The 20912-nt window shown below is 38.7% G+C and overlaps 1 protein-coding gene across 4 annotated transcripts in view; it reads right to left on the bottom strand.

The window, feature by feature from the left end:
• The window catches only part of P4HA1 (prolyl 4-hydroxylase subunit alpha 1), a 79582-nt gene that overhangs the window by 57253 nt on the left and 1417 nt on the right, over positions 1-20912 (bottom strand). For all 4 annotated transcript variants that reach the window (XM_023755118.1, XM_006090268.3, XM_023755119.1 and 1 more), the window contains exon 2: positions 739-846. In XM_023755118.1, coding sequence (XP_023610886.1) covers positions 739-826 — 88 coding nt within the window. In that variant the 5' untranslated portion in view covers positions 827-846. The remainder of the gene's footprint in view (positions 1-738; positions 847-20912) is intronic.

Here is a 20912-nt window from a genome sequence, read left to right as displayed (position 1 = left end):
AAAAACAAGTCCTAGCCAGTTTGGCTCAGTGGATAGAGCATTGGCCTGCACACCAAAGGGTCCTGGGTTCTATTCCAGTCAAGGGCACATACCTTGGTTGCAGGCTCCTCCCCAGTCTGGGCTCTGATCAGGGCTTGTGCAGGAGGCAACCAATCAATGTTTCTCTCTGTCTTTCCCTCTCTCTAAAAATCAATGAAAAAATATCCTCGGGTGAGGATTAACAGAAAAAGGGAGGGAGGGAGGGAAGGAGGGAGGGAGGGAAAGAAAGAAGAAAGAAAGAAAAGAAAAGAAAGGAAAGGAAGGAAAGAAAGGAAAGAAAAGAAAGAAAGAAAAATGAATTTAAAAAAGAGAGTATCTTTTAGCAGGGCAGGGACTAAAGCAGTGATGGCGAACCTTTTGAGCTCGGTGTGTCAGCATTTTGAAAAACCCTAACTTAAACTCTGGTGCCATGTCACATATAGAAATTTTTTGATATTTGCAACCATAGTAAAACAAAGACTTATATTTTTGATATTTATTTTATATATTTAAATGACATTTAACAAAGAAAAATCAACCAAAAAAATGAGTTCGCATGTCACCTCTGACACACATGTCATAGGTTCGCCATCACTGGACTAAAGCAATGCTTCAGTCTCTGGAAAGACAGTGTATTTCTTTTTACTGATTTAAAACACTAAAAAAATGGAAATTTTTAAATGCAAAAACAATACAAACCAAAAAAGAGTTCAGACTTACCAATTGAAGTAAAAAAGCCTGGATGGGCCAAAGACTGGGGAAGTAGAATCCCTACAATTAAAATATACCGGATCATCTTGGAAGTCATAATTTTACAGGTTCACACACCTACAAGAAAAATATGGCCATTACAAAAATTTTTTAAAAGGGTAGGAAAAGTTCCTAACTTATCCTTCCTATCTAATAAAAGAGTAATATGCAAATTAACCATCACTCCACAACAAAGATGGCGGCGCCCATAGCGGCCGGGGCAGGAAGCTGGCAACGTCACCCCGGCAACGTGAGCCCAGCAGGCAAGTGCGCCGGCAGGCAGCACCCAGCAGGACCTGCTTGGCAGTTGCAGCGGCAACCTAAGAGCAGGCAAGCGCGGCCCGCAGGCAGCACCCAGCAGGGCCTGCTTGCCCATCCCCGTGGTGTGGAGCAGGCAGGCCCCGCAGAAAGCAGAGAACCACGGGGAGTGGGCCCAAGCTGTCAGTAGGACATCCCCTGAGGGCTCCCAAATTGGAGAGGGTGCAGGTGGGGCCGAAGGACTCCCTCTACCCCCCAACCCCCCCCCCCCCCCCACGAATTTCATGCACTGGGCCTCTAGTTTTTCTTATAAACAAAAATGTAAGTCAGACCCCAGGGTTGCCCATGGAACTGTTGCTAATTCTTATAAATTGATTTAGTTATTTAATAGGCGCCACTATCTTATTTTTCATATAATTAGAGTACTAACTTGAGTTTTCATATTAAAAAAAGACGTTTGTTATCACCTGATAATTTATGCTTAACCAGTCAACCTGAGTTTATTTTCTCCTTAATACTAACTACTACAATTAGAGTAAATGGGTAACAGCTTTCACATAGCCTGAAAAATAACTGTGACCTGAGCTAAACCATCGATTTCCCATAAAATAGTCTACTTTATTAAAGTAACTTAAATATCACCAAAATGCATTCTAAAATGTTAAGAGTATGTTTTAAAGGGAAAGAAGGTTTCAGAGATTTCTGATTAATCCTATTTCCAACCTGATCCATCCTTTCCCTATATAGTATTAATATTTTCTTTTTTTATTTCAGAAAGGAAGGGAGAGAGAGAAATATCAATGATGGGAGAGAAGCATTGATTGGCTGCCGCCTACACACCCCCTACTGGGGATCAAGCCTGCAACCCAGCATGTGCCCTGACAGGAATCCAACCCGGGACCCCTGAGTCTGCAGGCCGACGCTCTATCCACTGAACCACATCAGCCAGACAGTATTAAATTTTAAAATAAGTTAAATTAGCCAGGCCAGCGTGGCTCAGTGGTTGAGTGTTGATCTATGAATCAGGAGGTCACAGTTCAATTCCCTGTCAGGGCACATGCCCAGTTTGCGGGCTTGGTCCCCAGTAGGGTATGTGCAGGAAGTAGCCAATCAGTGATTCTCTCTCATCATTAATGTTTCTATCTCTCTCTCCCTCTCCCTTCCTCACTGAAACCAATAAAAATATATTTTAAAAAATAAGTTAAAAGTTGTGGATTTACGCGTGATGAAAGTCTTCTAAAACTGACTGTACAGTGATTCTCAACCTTCTGGCCCTTTAAATACAGTTCCTCATGTTGTGACCTAACCATAAAATTATTTTCGTTGCTACTTCATAACTGTAATGTTGCTACTGTTATGAATCGTAATGTAAATATCTGATATGCAGGATGGTCTTAGGCGACCCCTGTGAAAGGGTCGTTTGACCGCCGAAGGGGTCACGACCCACAGGTTGAGAACCGCTGGTATAGACTAATAGTTGAAGAACATTGTGAAAGTACTAAATTATGAACATATAATTTGTATGGAGTATGAATTATATCTCAACAAAGCTGTTATTTTTAAAAAGTTGTACAGAATCCAAAAAGAATAAACAGCCCTGTCAATTTAAGCTAGTAATTTCTCTCAAAAGACTCAATGTTGAGTTTCTTTCTCTTATCCACTGTGTTCTATGTAAAAATCCTCAGCCACATAGCTGTGGCTTTTTTTTTTTTTAACCTGGCAGCAAAGCCGCTCTTTTTAATTCATCCCTGGTAGCATTGTCTTTCTAGAATGTATTCTTCATAGTGGATGCAGATATCAATAACCAACAGAAGAATTTTACCCTGCTTTCCCAAAATGCCCTGTTGGCATTCTTCTCTTGCTCCTTTTCCATCATATACATGGACTTTAAGTCCTTCTTATTACCTTACAGGAGAATAAGTTACCATTACAGTTCCATTTGCCCCAGCAACAAGCCACTGGTTACTCTGACTTGTCATCCTATTTTTTTGTGCAGACACCTCTGTCTGACCCTTCCCGAGAGACTTCATCTAAATCAGCAGGTTCAAGTCTACCTTGGAAAGCAACCTGTTCCAAAAACAAAGTAAAGCCCACTTTCCTAACTTGAATCTCAATAAAATAGATCACCAGAGAAACCGACATTCTGGAAGTACTCCTAAGGCTCCTCCCTCAAGTTTGCTGCAAGCTTCCAGATACTTCCAGAACCACACAGTAGTAAAATCCACTGCTCGCTTGGCTGCTTGACAGTAAGTCTTTTGGAAAGCTTCTAGAATGCCGCAGCTGCAGACACTTCCTCTCCTGGGCTCCGGCCAAAGCACAAGGCTTTTTTCAAACTCCTGGACTATCTGAAGAGTCTAGAATCTTCTCACTTTAAACAAGCTTCTGACATAATTTTCTTCATAAATAAGTGTTATTTCCAGAAAATACAGATGCTTTTGCTGTACTAGCTGTAGGCTAAATCAGAAATGTTGTCTAATGTTTAACTGTAATAAGAAAGTATAGATTTGTCAGATAAGAGGTTATCATTTTTTCATTGCTAAAATATATTCTGTCACCAAAATTTCTGTCATCTTTCCTCATCCTTAAACCTCACAATGAATCAAGAACCAATTAGCCTACACACATTACTAAAAAGAAGCTTGAAAATTGCATTTTAAAATAATACAGCTGCCCTGGCTGGTTTTGCTCAGTGAATAGAGCATCGGCCTGTGGACTGAAGAGTCCCAGGTTCGATTCTGATCAGGGCACATGCCTGGTTGTGGGCTTGATCCCCAGTAGGGGGTGTGCAGGAGGCAGCAGATCAATGATTCTCATATTGATGATTCTCTCTTCCTCTCTGAAATCAATAAAAATATATTTTAAAAATAAATAAAATGATAGAGCTAATATAAAAAGTAAAAGCATTAATCATATGGAGATTAAACATACCTTTACCTTACATCATGCTGCAAAATAAATTCTACATGGCCCTGACCAGTTTGGCTCAGTGGCTAGAACGTCGGCCTGTGGACTGAAGAGTCCCAGGTTCGATTCCGATCAAGGACATGTACCTTGGTTGCGGACACATCCCCAGTAGGGGGTGTGCAGGAGGCAGCTGATCGATATTTCTCTCTCATGGATGTTTCTAACTCTCTATCCCTCTCCCTTCCTCTCTGTAAAAAATCAATAAAATATATTTTAAAAATAAATAAATAAATTCTAGATGGATTAAAGAGTTAAAATCAACAACAACAAAAAAGATATTGGATCTCTCAAAGCAGAGAATTCCTAAATTTAAAAATGAATAAACAACCTACTGAAAGTCGGGTGGTATTTAAATACACAAAACAGCCCTGGCCAGTTTAGCTCTGTTGGTTGGGTATCATCCCATGCACGGAAAGGTTGCTGGTTCAATTCCCGGTCAGGCACATGCCCAGGTTGCAGCCTCCATCCCTAGGTAGGGGGGTGCAGGAGGCAGCTGATGGATGTTTTGCTCTCACATTGATGTTTTTCTCTCTCTCTCCCCCTTTTCCTCCCTTCTCTCTCTCAAAAAAAATCAATAAATACACAAAATAATTTAGGTTTATATATGTTTTAAAAACAACTATAAATCCTAGCCAGTTTGGCCTGCGGACCAGAGTCCCTAGTTGAATTCCGGTCCGGGTCAAGTACCTCAGTTGCAGGCTCCTCCCCACCAGGGCTGGGCTCATGCAGAAGGCAACCAATCGATGTGTTTCTCTCACATCGATGTTTCTCTCTTTCCCTCTCTCTTCTACTCTCCCTAAAAATCAATGGAAAAATATCCTCAGGTGAGGATTAACAACAACAACAAAAAGAACTATAAACTGAGAAACTAAATAGAGGTCATTTAAGGCACTCTTACAACTCAAAAAGAAAACCACTGACATGTTAATAGAAAAGTGGATTAGAAATGTAGAAAATCACAAAAGATGAACTATAGATAACCAAACCAAACAAAAAAACCCTCAGTAATCAAGCACACAAAAAATTGAAATAAGATAGCTACTTTCTGCCCATTGAATAAATTAACAATTAAAAATATCTAATGATGGTGCTGTGTGCAAAGACACTTAAAATGAACATATCCTTCAATTTGTGAATTTAAACAAAAAAATAAGGTTTGAACATTAACATCAATTTTCATTCATTACTGATGGGAGTAAAAAATGTTACAGCCACTTTGGAAGACAGTTTGGCAGTTTCTTAAAAAATTAAACATACATTTACCATACAATCCAGCAATCATGCTCCTTGGTATTTACTCAAGGAATTGAAAACATGTTCACATAAAAACCTGCACACAGATGTCTACAGCATCTTTATTCATAATGGCCAAAACTTGGAAGCAACCAAGATAAACTGTGAATGGATAAACTGTGGTATATCCAGACAATGAAATATTATTCATTGCTGAAAAGAAATGAACTATCAAGCCATGAAAAGACATGGAGGAACTTTAAATGCCTATTACTAAGTGAAAGTAGACAATCTGAAAAGGCTATATACTATATGATTTCAAGTATATGACATTCTGGAAAACACAAAACTACGAAGACAGTAAAAAGATCAGTATGTGTTGGAGGTGAATAGGTGGAGCAGAGAGGATTTTTAGGGCAGTGAAAATACTCCACATGATAAATACACACCATTATGCATTTGTCCAAAACCACAGACTACGCAACACCTAGAGCAGTGGTTCTCAACCTTCTGGCCCTTTAAATACAGTTCCTCATGTTGTGACCCAACCATAAAATTATTTTCGTTGCTACTTCATAACTGTAATGTTGCTACTGTTATGAATCGTAATGTAAATATCTGATATGCAGGATGGTCTTAGGCGACCCCTATGAAAGGGTCATTCGACTGCCAAAGGGGTCGCGACCCACAGGTTGAGAACCGCTGACCTAGAGTGAAGAGGTAATGAGCTTTGTGCAATATGATGTGTCAATGTAGATTCACTAATTGTAACAAATGTACCGCTCTGGTGGGGGATGTTGTTATGCCTGTGTGTGGGCAGGGAGTATATGGAAAATCTTTGTACAATCCTAAAACTGCTCTAAAATAAATAAAATCTTAAATAAATAAAAATGAACATCATACAATACTCTAGTGCAGCAGTCGCCAACCTTTTTGGACCTCACGGACCACCGGTTGGCGACCGCTGCTCTAGTGGAATCTGTATTGAATGAGATTCAGTTTCTACTACTCCGACATTGTTATAAATATTGATCAAAACCAATTTTAAAAATTAACATGTGTTCATAACTATGCAAGAAAATATGCAGAGAAAATTCACCAAAATGTAGTTGTCTCTGGACAGCAGAACACTAGGTCAGTGGTCGGCAAACTCATTAGTCAACAGAGCCAAATATCAACAATACAACGATTAAAATTTCTTTTGAGAGCCAAATTTTTTAAACTTACACTATATAGCAGTGATGGCGAACCTTTTGAACTCGGTGTGTCAGCATTTTGAAAAGCCCTAACTTAACTCTGGTTCCGTGTCACATATAGAAATTTTTTGATATTTGCAACCATAGTAAAACAAAGATTTATATTTTTGATATTTATTTTATATAATATTTAAATGCCATTTAACAAAGAAAAATCAACCAAAAAAATGAGTTCGCGTGTCATAGGTTCGCCATCACTGCTATATAGGTAGGTACATTGTTATTAACTTAATTAGGGAACTCCTAAGCTGGCCTTTGCTAAAAACGTCCTCAATCTGAGGGGTCGACCTCAGCGAACGTACCCCCAATTCTTCTAACGCCACTTCTTCAAAATAGACTCGCCCAGGCGGAAAACCGACTTCTGCGCATGGGCCACGAAGTTTCAATTGCACTGTACGTTTGCGCCCACACATGGTATTTTATGGAAGAGCCACACTCAAGGGGCCAAAGAGCCGAATGTGGCTCGCAAGCCGCGGTTTGCCGACCACTGCACTAGGTGATTTGTTTTGTTTATCTGTATTTTCCAGCATCCTAGGGTATATTAACTTTTATAATGACAAAAAATTAACTCTATACAAAATAATAAATCTAAAACATTAACTCCCATATTATGGCACCCTACGCCTTTACTGGAGTGGTTAACTACTCTCTGACACAAAAAAGTAGCTAACTACACATGTTTAAACATGTTCCACATGTTCCATTTTCCAGCTCTGCAAGACTCCAGACTTCTCTCCCTGCTTCAAAGACAGTTAAGCTTATTTGAAAGTAACCCAGATATCTAGTAGTGAACTATATTGTCAGAATAGCACACTTTTCTATTTTCCTTCTTCCCAGAGATGGACACATGACCCAGGCTAAGCAGTCACTGGCCCTCATTCCCACGAACATAACTGCTGAGGGGTGGGATTTGTGAAATGGTCAAAGCAGCTATTTCTGCAGTTGCTAAGCTCAGAGAATATGAATTTGGAGCTGCCTGTGACCATCTTTCCACTTGCCAAGGATACATAGGAACCCAATCTACAAACAGGAAAAAGTCCTGAGAGATAAGCAGTTCCTGGCTCCTCAGTACTGATTCTTCCAATTATTGCTTTGAGTCTGTGAGCTACCCAAATAATCTTCCAACCCAGCTAAGGGAGCCTTTAAGTCCCTCCCTTTTTTTATCCAAGTGCCAATCAGGGCCTACTCTGAGTCCCCGGAGTCCCTCTTGCAGGGGCCAGATCAGTTCGAACCTTATAAATCCAGGACTCGTAACAGTTGGGGGCTGTTCCCATTTGGTTCTATAATTAACCCTCACCCAATCACTTGGTAAAGCTGAGGAGGGCCCAAGGCTGTTCACTCCTTCTCCTCCCTCTACGCACCCCCAACAGGATTTCTGTCATTTGCAATAGGAATTTCAGACACATATAGCATTATTCCCAACTGTCATGCCAACCTAAGCTAGTTAAAAAATAATAATAAAGACAGCCCGGTAGAGCAATGCTTCCCAAACTTTAGCTATATTGGAATCACCTACAGGTCTGAGGTATCGAGACAATTTATTCAAGTTCTCAGGTGATGCTGAGGCTACTAGCCTGGGGATCAAACTTTGATAAATGCTAGGTATAAACATCCCTTCAAATCACACAAAAGGTGCTCTCTGCCTTTAAAATAGATCTTCCTTCAACTTATTTTCTTTAAAAAAAATCACTGAATTTCTAATTACTCTAGGGAATGGTTCCTCTAACCTGTTTTAATATTATGTTTCACCCATATTCCTTCAGAAACCTTAAGGGCATGTATGACATGACATAATATGTAAGTATATCTTTATCAATGAGGGGTTTTTGAAATACGATGGTTTTCTTATTAATGAAGTCTCACATTAATTTCCACCTTCATTCAGTTAGCAGCTTATAAAGCAAATCATATTTACAAGCATCTAGTCAAACATCCCAGAGACATTAGGGTTTTACCAAAAATAGTAAGACATAAATGTCTCCTGTTTTAATGCTCAAACAAGCTTGAAAGAGAATTGAAATGGGTTTAAGAGGTTGCAATCTCCTTTAAAAGTAAGGTAAGTCACAGCTCCCTGAGAAGACGAACAGGAAAGAGAAATAGAGAGGAAGAAAGCCAAAGAAGAGTCCGAGATAAAAAGATAAATTTATACTGGAATAAAATTTAGTATGAAACAGTATGGACCAGCGGCCACCAACCTTTCGGACCTCACGGACCACCAGTGGTGCACAGACCACCGGTTGGTGACCACTGGTATGGATAATATTTAGTTCTCAGCCGAATAATAAGTTCATGGGTGTTTATTATCTAATTTTTATAACATACGTTATTACATATAACATAATTTTTATAACATACGTTATTACATATAACGTTTGGTATGCATGAATATTAATGTTTTAAAAACTGTTAGGGGGTAAGATGATATGGGAAAAAAATATTCCTGGGAAACATATTCTCAGGTGGGCCTGGATAAAAATAAATTAAAAAGTGTATTATTAATCCAAATCTTTCCTAGAGTCTTTCTTCCAGGAAAGTCTAGTCCCCATACACTCAAAGGTCAATAAGCCTGGGAGATTTTAAAACAGTTCCATTACATTGTAAATATTTACAACTTTGAGTTGTCAGAATTCACTGAATTGTACAAGTTATTCAATGAATTACTAGAACAGGGCATCTAGCAAATAATTCTATTAGCCTTTCAGTCTAACATTTTTCTTCCAAGAAAAACATTACAACATTTCTAAAAGTTTGTCTCTCCCAAACAAATCATTCAAAAATTAATAAAGCAGACTAAAGAATGCTTGATATTCTAATCTAAACTTTCTCTGACACTAAAAATTTTCCACAAGGCTCCTTCCAACTCTTAACATACCTCCCACAACTGTTCCAACCCTGCTTTTGGAGGATTCCAGCTTTGTTTGTTTTTCCTATAGATAGCCCATATTCAACTGTTGGTCTTCCTGACATCTGTGTTAGACTTTAATCTTTTTGACAGTTTTTATGACCAATGCAAAAAAAAACATAATTCAGGCTTTTAAATCAGGCCAATACAATGTGGTATATATCAAAAAAAAAAATGTGGCATGTCTCTTTCATATAAGCAGGATGGATTTTCCAAGACTACTAAGAGTGATTACTAGTTATATTCCTGTTCTTCCCAATAATCCCTCTGCAAATTGCCATTTGTTTTAACTTAATTCCCTGAATTCCAGTCATATTTCTGATCCCAAAGAGAGTGAGTTACATCTTTAGTACTTACAATCTGATGGACAAGTACTTTAATGGTATAACCAACTTTTCTATCAAAAACTCAGAAATCATGCTAGCCTCTCTGCCACAGCTTTCTGTACCTGAGCAGTGAACCCAGTCATTGGCATAATCCCAATTGAACAGCATTTCAAGCTTCGGTTAGAAAGAAGCTTTAAATCAAGATATTGTCCTTAACTGAAAGTGCTGCACAAGCTGTATTTTGGAGGTTCCTCCAAAGTTCAAAACTGCCCCTTCCTTTCCTGTCAGAGAAAAAACCTAAAGATAACTTCAAAAATACCTCTGCTTTTTACCATATAACACCCCTACTCCCTTCCTTATGGAAAACGCCCCTTTCTGTCATTTTTACTGCCCCATTCCACCTTTAATTCAACCCTAAATTTCAACAGTCATTTTATATAGCATAACACTTCCCCTTACCAAATAGCTAGTCAAAGTTCCTTACCAGAAATTCTGAAAATGAAACAGAAAGAAATGTGTGTGTCTCTGTCTCTGTCTGCCTCTGTCTCCCTCTCTGTGTCTGTCTGTCTGTCTCTCTCTCTCTCTCTCTCTCTCTCTCTCTCTCTCTCTCTCTCTCTCTCTGAATGCCTGAACTATATAAATAAAGCGCAGGAGAAGTTAGGGACCAAGTTTTGACATATAGGTCAAAAAGTGAACAGAGCATATCTGAAAAGATTAAAAATGAAGCAGATATGCAGAGAGGAAGACAGACGAGAGACAGAAGAAAACACTGTGATGTCCCTGTTATTCTTGAAGTCTAATCACACTCCTGACCTCTGGTTGCTGAGACAGCTCCCTATCCCCACAATATTTAAATAAATTCCACTACGTGCTAATATGACTTAGGTTTCTGTTTAACCTAGAGTCCTAATTAATATAGTTTCTCTCATCAACCCTGTAGTTAATATTTCAACTGCAAAATAAATAATACTTATGTTTTTATTCCTCTCTCTTCCCTATCACCAGAAAGCAGTATTTTTTTCAATGATATTTTAATTCTTTTTGCTTAATTGTTGAGAGCCAATAAATGCTACTCCTTCTATACCACAGATACAGAGTTTAAGAATAAATGTGGGCCAGGTTGGAGTGGCTCAGTGGTTGAGCATCAACCTATGAACCAGGAGGTCACGGTTTGATTCCAGGTCAGGACACGGGATGCAGGCTCGATCCCCAGGGTGGGGCCTGCAGGAGGCAGCCAATCAATGATTCTCTCTCATCATTGATGTTTCTATCACTCTCTCCATCTTCTTTACTCTCTGAAATCAATAAAAATATATTTTTTTTAAAGAATAAATGTGATTTTAATCTATTAAAGATTTAAATTGAAATTTGAATTCACAATTGAAGTTAAAACTCAATATTTAAAGTTTTTGTTTCAACTATGAAAGTCAAGCTCCCCTACACCAGAAACATTTTACAAATAAATGTTGGCTGATGGGGAAGATTTGAGAAAGAAATTAATCTTTATTATTATTAAAATGGTGCCATTCTTCGCTGACTTTTAAACTATATAATATACCTCTCCACTATTTTGAACACTTTAAAAATATGTTTTTATTTATTTTAGAGAGAGGAAGAATGGGAGTGAGAGAGAGAAACATCAATGATGAAAGAGAATCATTGATAGCCAAAACCGGTTTGGCTCAGTGGATAGAGCGTCGGCCTGGGGACTGAAGGGTCCCAGGTTCGATTCCGGTCAAGGGCATGTACCTGGGTTGCGGGCACATCCCCAGTGGGAGATGTGCAGGAGGCAGCTGATTGATGTTTCTCTCTCATCGATGTTTCTAACTCTCTATCTCTCTCCCTTCCTCTCTGTAAAAAATCAATAAAATATATTTAAAAAAAAAAAAAAAAGAGAATCATTGATCGGCTGCCTCCTACATGCTCCCTACTGGGGATCGAGCCCGCAACCCCGGCATGTGCCCTGACCAGGAATCAAACTAGCGACTTCTTAGTGCATGGGTCAACAACGATCAACTATTTCAAAACGTTAGAAATGCACCCATTTGGTCAGTCTCTTCCATGTTTCTATGTCTCTGGATCTGTTTTGTTCACCAGTTTATTTTGTTCATTCAATTCCACCTATAATTGAGATCCTGTGATACTTGTCTTTCTCTGACTGGCTTAAATATTTCACTCAGCATAATACTCTCCAGGTGCCTCCATGGTGTCTGAAAGGCTCCACATTGGCCAACTGTATTAGATTGAAAAGCTTATCACTGAGAATCAGGCCCAGGGCCTAAAAACCAGCACCACCAGCCAGCATCAGCAACCACGGACCACCTCCAGCATCCACTCTGTGCTCGGGATTGCGGCTCCCACCCGACCACAAGGAGCCTCTTGCATCAGCTTAAAATAATAACCTCTTGCTCAGCCTTCCCTGTAGGAACTGATAAATTGAGTGAGGTTTCCGTTCTCCTGCAGCCTTAGTGAAAAGGGTAGCTGTCTCTCCTTGGTTCAGTGTTAGAATGAAGAGCTGGTGCTCACTCAGAATAATGGTGTGTTATCGTGTCTCCTCTCCACTCTACCCCTCTTTAGTAGCTCATCACCACTTATACAGGGCATCTCTAGACTTTGTTTCTTAGTCCTCAACAATAAACAGAATTGCCTCGCAGGCATAAAGGAAGGAAGGAAGGAAGGAAGGAAGGAAGGAAGGAAGGAAGGAAGGAAGGAAGGAAGGAAGGAATTCCCCAATGTAGGAAAAAGGTCAGGATTATTGTTCCCAGGATAGAGAATACAAAAAAATTACCATAAGTGTTATCAAGAATCCCAAATTAGTAAGATTCATCAGGAATGTCCACCTTTATTATATAGGAAGCATAATAAGCGTAAAGGTAAGGTAATCAAAATATGAGGTCCAATTTGACCACCAGCAAGTAACCAAAAAAACAACTGTAATTTAGAAGTACCTAGGATGATACCTGGCACATAGAAGACACTTAAGAAATGTTATTTCTGAATGTGGGGCAAGAGCTCAATAGCTGGACTTGTTGCCAAGAGCATCTCAAGGCACGCTGGTTAAGAAAAGGCTTGGAGAATGGTGGGAAGCCCACACAACCTCAAACCTGGGCTAAGTGAGAAGAAACAAGTAGCCCAGTCTATTAGCAGACAGGTCAGGCTCTTTATCATTTAGGAATTCATGTGGGAAAAGAGAGTGGACAGAGACAGTGGAAGGGAAGATGGAAAACAACATAAAATTGTACATGCTTCCTTGTTGCTTATAAATGTTGGTATTTCCAAATGTTAACATATATATTTCTCATTTTAAGAAAGAATTTGCAGTATCTTCTCTTGGTTGTATTAATGAAACTGATTTCATAACATGACTATCTAAACACTGCTTAAGTATTTAAAAAGCAGTAATATAAAAAGCAGCAATCCTTTAGAGATATAAACTTGTAAAACTAGGTTTGTTTTCTAATTTGGAGATTGCTAAATATATATATGGAAAGTTTTAAAGCCTGATTTCTAAGTTTAAAGAACATATTTAGATATATACATAAAAACTTTAAAACTATATACAGCAATTAAGAGAACTCCAAAAATATTAACAATGTCTGAGAAATGGGTTCACAATCACTTCTCTTCACTCAACTTCTGCCTTTTCTTTAATAAACATATTGTTAATAGACTATTTCTATAAATAAACAAATAAATGAGCTAAAAATCAAAGTCAAAGTAGCACTAAAGTGAACAGACAAATTCGAATCATGGACGGAGTTCACAAAATCCAAATGATTAACTCCAGAGCTCTACTAGTTGGCATGATACCACCACCAGTCCCTTTTGCTCCAAAACAAATTTTATCTATTTTGATTTACAAAGAAGTCCTGATAAAAGAACTTCAGTGTCTTCACCACCCTAAGGGCACAAATGAAAAGTAAAATTTTATACAATATATATTTTAGATTTTTTAAGCTTCAGTAAGGAGTATGAAGTGAAGTCCAACTATTCCCAAAGTAGAGTTTTCAATAAAACATCATTAAAGACTGAATTTTTAAAGCAAGTTATACTTACTTAAAAAAATAATCATTTGGAAAAAGTGGCATTCCCTTTAGAAAAGAATATTTTTATACAAATAATAACCAATCACAGAAAGCAATAAAAAGCTACCTCATTCGTAATACCAATAAATACATAATTACCTGAGAATAAACTTAAGAAAATTTAAATTGATCCTAAAATGTTTAACTCAAAATGGATTAAAGACTACTTTGAAGTTTAAAACTATAAGCCTCTTAGGGGGAAAAAGGTATAAACACTCATAACCTTGATTAAGCAACTGGATATAATACCCAGGTAAGTTTCTTAGATATGACACCTAAAGCGCAAATTTAAAACTTTTGTCCTTCAAGAAAAGTAAAAGTCAATCCACAGAATATGGAAAAAATTTGCAAATCATATTTCTAATAGACCTTTAGGGCCTGGAATATATATAAAATTCTTAGAACAATAAAAATAATCCATTTTTAAAATGGGAAAAGGATTTTTTATTTACTTATTTTTCAGAGGGAGAGAGGAAAGGAGAGAGAAATACCAATTTGTTGTTCCACTTATTTATGCATTCATTGATTGATTCTTGTATGTGCATTGACCAGGGATCAACAATGCTCTAACCAACTGAACCACCCGGCCAGGGCTTAAATGGGAAAAGGATTTGAAGAAACATTTCTCCAAAGAAGATATATAAAAGGCCAATAAATACATGAAAAAAAACACAACATCATTTTATGGGACTGCAAATCAATACCACAAAGGATATCACTTCACAAGCCTCTAGGACAGTGATGGCGAACCTTTTGAGCTTGGTGTGTCAGCATTTTGAAAAACCCTAACTTAACTCTGGTTCCGTGTCACATATAGAAATTTTTTGATATTTGCAACCATAGTAAAACAAAGATTTATATTTTTGATATTTATTTTATATATTTAAATGCCATTTAACAAAGAAAAATCAACCAAAAAAATGAGTTCGCGTGTCACCTCTGACACGCGTGTCCTAGGTTCGCCATCACTGCCCTAGGATAACTATAATGAGGGAAAAAAAGTTGATGAGGATGTGGAGAAACTGACACTCATACATTGCTGGTAGGCATGTAAAATGGTGTAGCTACTTTGGAAAAGTTTTTCAGTTCCTCAAAAAAGTTAAACATAGCCCTAGCTGGTTTGGCTCAGTACATAGAGCATTGGCCTGTGGACTGAAGGATCCCAGTTCCATTCTGGTCAAAGGCACATGTCCGGGTTGCAGGCTCGATCCCCAGAAGGGGGCATGACGAACAATAATCCTCTCTCATCATTGATCTATCTCTCCCTCTCCCTTCCTCTCTGAAATCAATAAAAAAAAAAAAAATTTAAGTTAAACATGGAGTTACCATATGACTCCACAATTCCACTCCTAGATTTATACCTGAAATTAAAACTCATGTCCATACAAATATTTGTACATGAATGTTCATAGAAGCATTATTCATAATAGTAAAAAAGATGAAAACAACCCAAATGCCCATCAGTTGATGAATGGATAAACAAAATATGATATATCCATACAATGGACTATTATGCACTGGTAAAAAGAAATGAAGTGTTGATACATGCCACAACACAAATGAACCACTAAAACATTTTGCTAAGTGAAAAAATCTATAGAGATAAAAAGTAGATTAGTGGCTGCCTAGGGGAGGGGGACAGGAGTAATTGCTAATGAATATGGGTTTTCATTTTGGAGTGATAAAAATGTTCTAAAATTAATTGTTGTGATAGTCACACAACCCTGTGCGTATTTTAAAAGCCATTGAATTGTACACTTTAAAAGGTCAATTGTATAGCATCTGAATTATATCTCAATATAGCTGTTTTAAAAAAAATCAACATACATTCTCATTTCACTGGGTCAATACTCAATACATAGGAATGCTGAGTTGTACCTATTACCATGCTAATAGGTAAGTGTACGTTTACCTTTATAAAGAACTGCCAAGTGTTTTTTCTAAAGTCACACCACCACTGCATTGCCATCAGCAATGGAAGAAAGTACCAATTGCTTCACATTCTCATTAGCATTTGATATTGTCATTTTTCCTTTTTTCCTTTATTTTTTTAATTTATTGATTTTCTCACGAGGTATACAGTGATATCTTGCTCTGGTTTTAATTTGCAATTCCAAAATTACTAATGATGTTTAATATCTTTGGGTGTGTTATTTGCTGTCCATACACCTTGTTTGGTAGTTTGTACTTATATCTTTTGCCAAATTTTTAACTAGGCTGTTTACCAATTATTAAATTTTCTGAGTTCTTTTTGTTGTTGTTGTTAATCCTCACCTGAGGATTTTTTTCCATTGATCTTTTAGAGAGGGAAAAACAAAAACATCAATGTGAGAGAAACACATCGATTGGTTGCCTCCTGCACACGCCCTGACCAGGGCCCAGGCTGGGGAGGAGCCTGCAACCAAGGTACATGCTCTTGACCAGAATTGAACCCGGGAGCCTTTAGTCCACAGGCTGACGCTCTATACACTGAGCCAAACCAGTTAGGGCGTGAGTTCTTTTTATACTAAAGGCCCGATGCACAAAATTTGTGCAAGAGTAGGCCTTCCTTCCCCCAGCTGCCGGCACCGGCTTCCCTCTGGCACCCGGGACCCAGGCTTCCCTCCAGCCGCCAGCAGGCACCCAGGACCTGGGCTTCCCTCACAGCCTCCACTTCGTTCAGAAGGAGGTCGGGTCCAATTAGCATATCACGCTTTTAATATTATAGATAAGTCCTTTGTCAGGTATGTGAAAGAGGAATATTTACTACCAGTGTGCAGGTTGTCTTTCATTCTCATAGCACTGTTTCCAAAACCAGAAGTTGTTAATTTGGCTGAAGTTGAATTTATCAATTTATTCATCTTATCTAATAAAGAGGGAATATGCAAATTGACCATCACACCATAATGGTCAAGATGGCTGCGCCCACAGCAGAGGCTGAGTTCCTGTAATGAGCCTTAACAAGCAATCAGCAGGGACATGAGGCTGCGCCCCTCCGCCTGGTGGGGCTTGACAGGGGACCTCAGGCTGCGCTCCCTGCCCAGCAGGGCTTGACGGGGGCCATGAGGCTGTGCCCCCCCACCTGGCGGGGCTTGATGGGGGACCTGAGGCTGCACCCCCACCCCCGGCACCAGGCCAGGGGATCTGAGGCTGCGCCCCCCGCCCAGCAGGGCTTGACAAAGGTGGGGCCAGCCAGGTCTGGGTCTCGCCCAATTGGAGTGGGGCCAGCTGGGTCTGGGTCTCACGCGATTTTGAGGCGCCGCCAGTATGCAGGGACTTGACTCTGGATCCCGCAGCACGCCCCAGACTCTGACAGGAGTAATATTTTCATATACATTTTACTAATTTTCTTTCATCTCTGACACTTGTATTATAAAGGGCAAATAGCAATATCAAAATATTTCCTCTAATTAATCCCCTTTTAATGTGCACAAATTTCGTGCACCGGGCCACTAGTTTATAGATAATGCTTTTGGTGCCATATCTAAGAAATCTTTGCTTGATCCAAGGTGAAAAAGATTTTGTCTATATTTTCTTCAAGGTATTTTATAGCTTTAGGTCTTACCTTGAGGTCTATGAATCATTTTTAACTAGTTTTGACATAAAGTATGAAGTATTTTTTGCATTGAGGCTATAATAAAGGAAAAGATTCTACTTTCTGTGTGAGTGCTGATTGCTCTGAAATCCTGCTTCCCTCCCTCTTTTGACCCACATCTGGGTAAAGCAATAAGAAAGCCCAGCCATTCACTCCTTCTGTGTTGGTGGGAAGTTAAACCCATATAAATCCCACACATGGGAACCATCAAACAGATCCCTCCTCTGAGCCACAATAAAACTAAAGCCAGCACCCTGCTTCACTCTTGCTTCAGTCTAGACTAAACCTAAACCATTGTCCTTGAAGAATCCTTTTGCACTTTATTGTGCAAGGAAACTTTATTTCATATTTCATATCCATTGGTGCCTTTGTGTCACTTGTCTGAACATTTAATAAATTCCTAGGCAGGGGCTGACTAGTGTCTAATAGGGGATACTAGGTGCCCAAATAAAAGAGATTTTTTTTGTATGAGTATCCAATTATTCCATACTATCCTTTCTGTACTGAACTGCCTTTATACCTTTGCCAAAAACAAATTGACGATTTTTGTGTGGATTCTCTACTTTGTTCCATTAATCTGTATGTTTATCTTTTCTCCAATACCACACTGTCTTGAGTACTGGCAGCTATACAATAAGTTGAAATCAGGTAGTGTGAGTTTTCCAACTTTGTTCTTCTTTTTCAAAACTGTTCTGCCTTTTCTACTTCCTTTTTATTATATCAATTTTAGATTCAGCTTGTCAGTTTCTATAAGAAATCCTACTGATATCTGGACTAGAATTGTATTGAATCTATAGATCAGTTGGAAAAGAATGGAAATCTCAACAAGAATGAGTGTTCCAATCCATGAATATGATATATATCTCCATTTATGTAGGTACTCTTTGGTTTCATTCACTGGTGTTTTAAATTTTCAGTATACAAATCTTGGACATATTTTTCAATACTTAAATACTTTATGGTTTTTGGTGATACTGCAATGGTACTTTTAAATTTTAATTTTCCATTGTTCTTGCTAGTATCAAGAAATATAGTTGAGCCCGGCCAGCATGGCCCAGTGGCTGAGGACCAACCTATAAACCAGGAGGTCGTGGATCAATCCCAGTCAGGGCACATGCACAATATTTCCATACCACATATGCATTTTTGTTGTTGTTGTTAATCCTCACCCGAGGACATTTTTTCCATTAATTTTTTAAATGTTTATAATAAAACCCAAGCTAAATCTGTTTTTATTGATTTTTAGAGAGAGAGGAAGGGAGAGAGAGAGCAAGATAGAAACCCATGAGAAGTAGCATCGATCAGCTGCCTCCTGCCCACCCCCTACTGAGGATCATGCACACAACCTGTGTAGGTGCCCTGACTGGGAATTGAACCAGGGACTTCTTGGTTCATGGGTCCATGCTCAACCACTGAGCCACACCAGCCTGGCTTTTTATAGAAAGTGGAAGACCCCTATGTTCATAGCAGCACAGTTTACAATAGCCAAGATTTGGAAACAGACTAAATGCCCATCAACAGATGAGTGGATTAGAAAACTATGGTACATCTACACAATGGAATACTATGCTGCTATAAAAAAGAAGGAATTCTTATAATTTGCAACAGCACGGATGGAACTGGAGAGCATATGCTAAGTGAAATAACCCAGGAAGTGAAAAAACCCCCCCCCATGTTCTCCCTCATTTTTGGATAATAAAGAACATTATACCCTGATGAACAAAAAGATAGATACAGAGGCAGAGAAGCATGAAACAGCCTTTCAAATGCTGGGGAGTGTTGGGGGGGGGGGGTAAGAGATCAACCGAAGGACTTGTATGCATACATATAAGCATAACCAATGGACACAAGACACTGGGGGGAGGGGAGGCTGGGGGAAGGTCAATTGGGGGGGGAGGAGACATATGTACTACTATCTGTAATACTTTAAACAATAAAATAAAATTTAAAAGAAAAAAAAAAGAAAGTGGAAGAGAGGGAGGAGAATAAGGGGGGGAGGAAGGGGAAGAGAAGGGAAGAGAAAGAGAAACATCAATGTGAGAGAGATACATCAATTGATTGCCTCCCGCATGCACCTGGGCAGGGATCAAACCTGCAACCCAGGTACATGCCCTTGACCAGGAATCAAACCCAAGACTCTTCTATGCTTGGGTGGACATGCTAACCACTGAACCACACTGGCCAGGTCTGTACCTAAATTTTTTGACCCAGGGTTCACACCTATTAGATTCTCAATGGATTCATGACCTCAAAAGAAGTTGAAAATTACTATGTATTTCACAGGGTACACTTGTCAAATGTAATTAAAATCGATGGGGGCTTGCCCAAGGTGGGAATGTTTGGGGGGTGGGGGGTCATTTGGGGGAAATGGAGACTTATGGAAAACTTTAGACAATAAAAAAATAATTAAAAATAAATATAAATAAAAGGAGTAATTAAATCCCAGTTTATTATTAATTGCTAAGTAAAATCAGACTTTCCATTCACAGAAATGAAGGTTCAGAAGCTTAAAGACTACATCCCTGGAATAAAAGCAGGAGTTTGAACTTAATTGCCCTATGAAAGATACTGCTTGTCAGTATATAACCCACTCTGCAGTTTTAGAAAAGGTTAACATCTCCTTACCAAAAAGCCAAGCTTCACCTGCAACAACCTGAACTACCTAGCTGATATAAACTTTCTTTTTTTAATAGTCTTTTGCACTGCCTAAATAATTATTATTCTGCAATAATTAAAAGTTATATACAATCTGTCGTCTATTTTACTACCTTAGTTATTACTAAGACACAAAGTGGCTATTGTAATTATATGTTTACCAAAGCCCTGGCTTTCGGTACTTCAAAATAAAATTCATTTTAAGAGGTCAAAGGAAACAGCATTAGCCATCTAAACAAAAGACAAAGTAGTCCTTTTTTCCAGTTAGTCTATGTTAAATTTATAAGAAACATTTGCCATCAGCTATTTAAATGTCCCAAGCCAAAAATATATACAAAGAGGACATAACTTTTAAAGGTAAGTGATAACATCTCTGTTTCCCACAGAACCAATATTTAAAGTTCATATTTAAGATTCCAAAATTACACTCAGGCTAAAACCAAAGTTAAGGGAAAATCATGAAGTGTCTATTTAAATTTCAAATCAAGGCTAACACATATTCAAGATGTCCACTTTCAGCTTCTTGAATATTTTTCGGCTAAGGTATCCACTTTCTCCATAGAAACTTGATCAGAAAAAAATCCCTTTGAAATGTTTTACAAATAAAATTCCAGTGTCCCTGCTAGGCGGAATGAATATTTCCATTGGATTATTTTAGAAGAAGACTAGCTTCATTCATAAACTACGTCTAAACCTAAAGGGGGAAATAGTTTTCTTCCCAGACCCTTAAAAAAAAAAAAGCCAAAAAGTTGATGAAAGCACACGGTGCCACGTCTTTCCCCCTCCCCCACCCGCGTAGTGGCTACTCCGTCCCTTAGCGACCATTCGGGGGGCGGGGGGGGGGGGGGGGGGTCGGAGCCACGGCTCCCGGGGAACCAGAAACAGTTAAGC

The sequence above is a fragment of the Myotis lucifugus genome, unplaced genomic scaffold (assembly GCF_000147115.1).
Source record: "Myotis lucifugus unplaced genomic scaffold, Myoluc2.0 scaffold_69, whole genome shotgun sequence".
In the NCBI taxonomy this organism is placed as follows: Eukaryota; Metazoa; Chordata; class Mammalia; order Chiroptera; family Vespertilionidae; genus Myotis; species Myotis lucifugus.
This window is presented reverse-complemented; position numbering and strand designations above follow the sequence as displayed.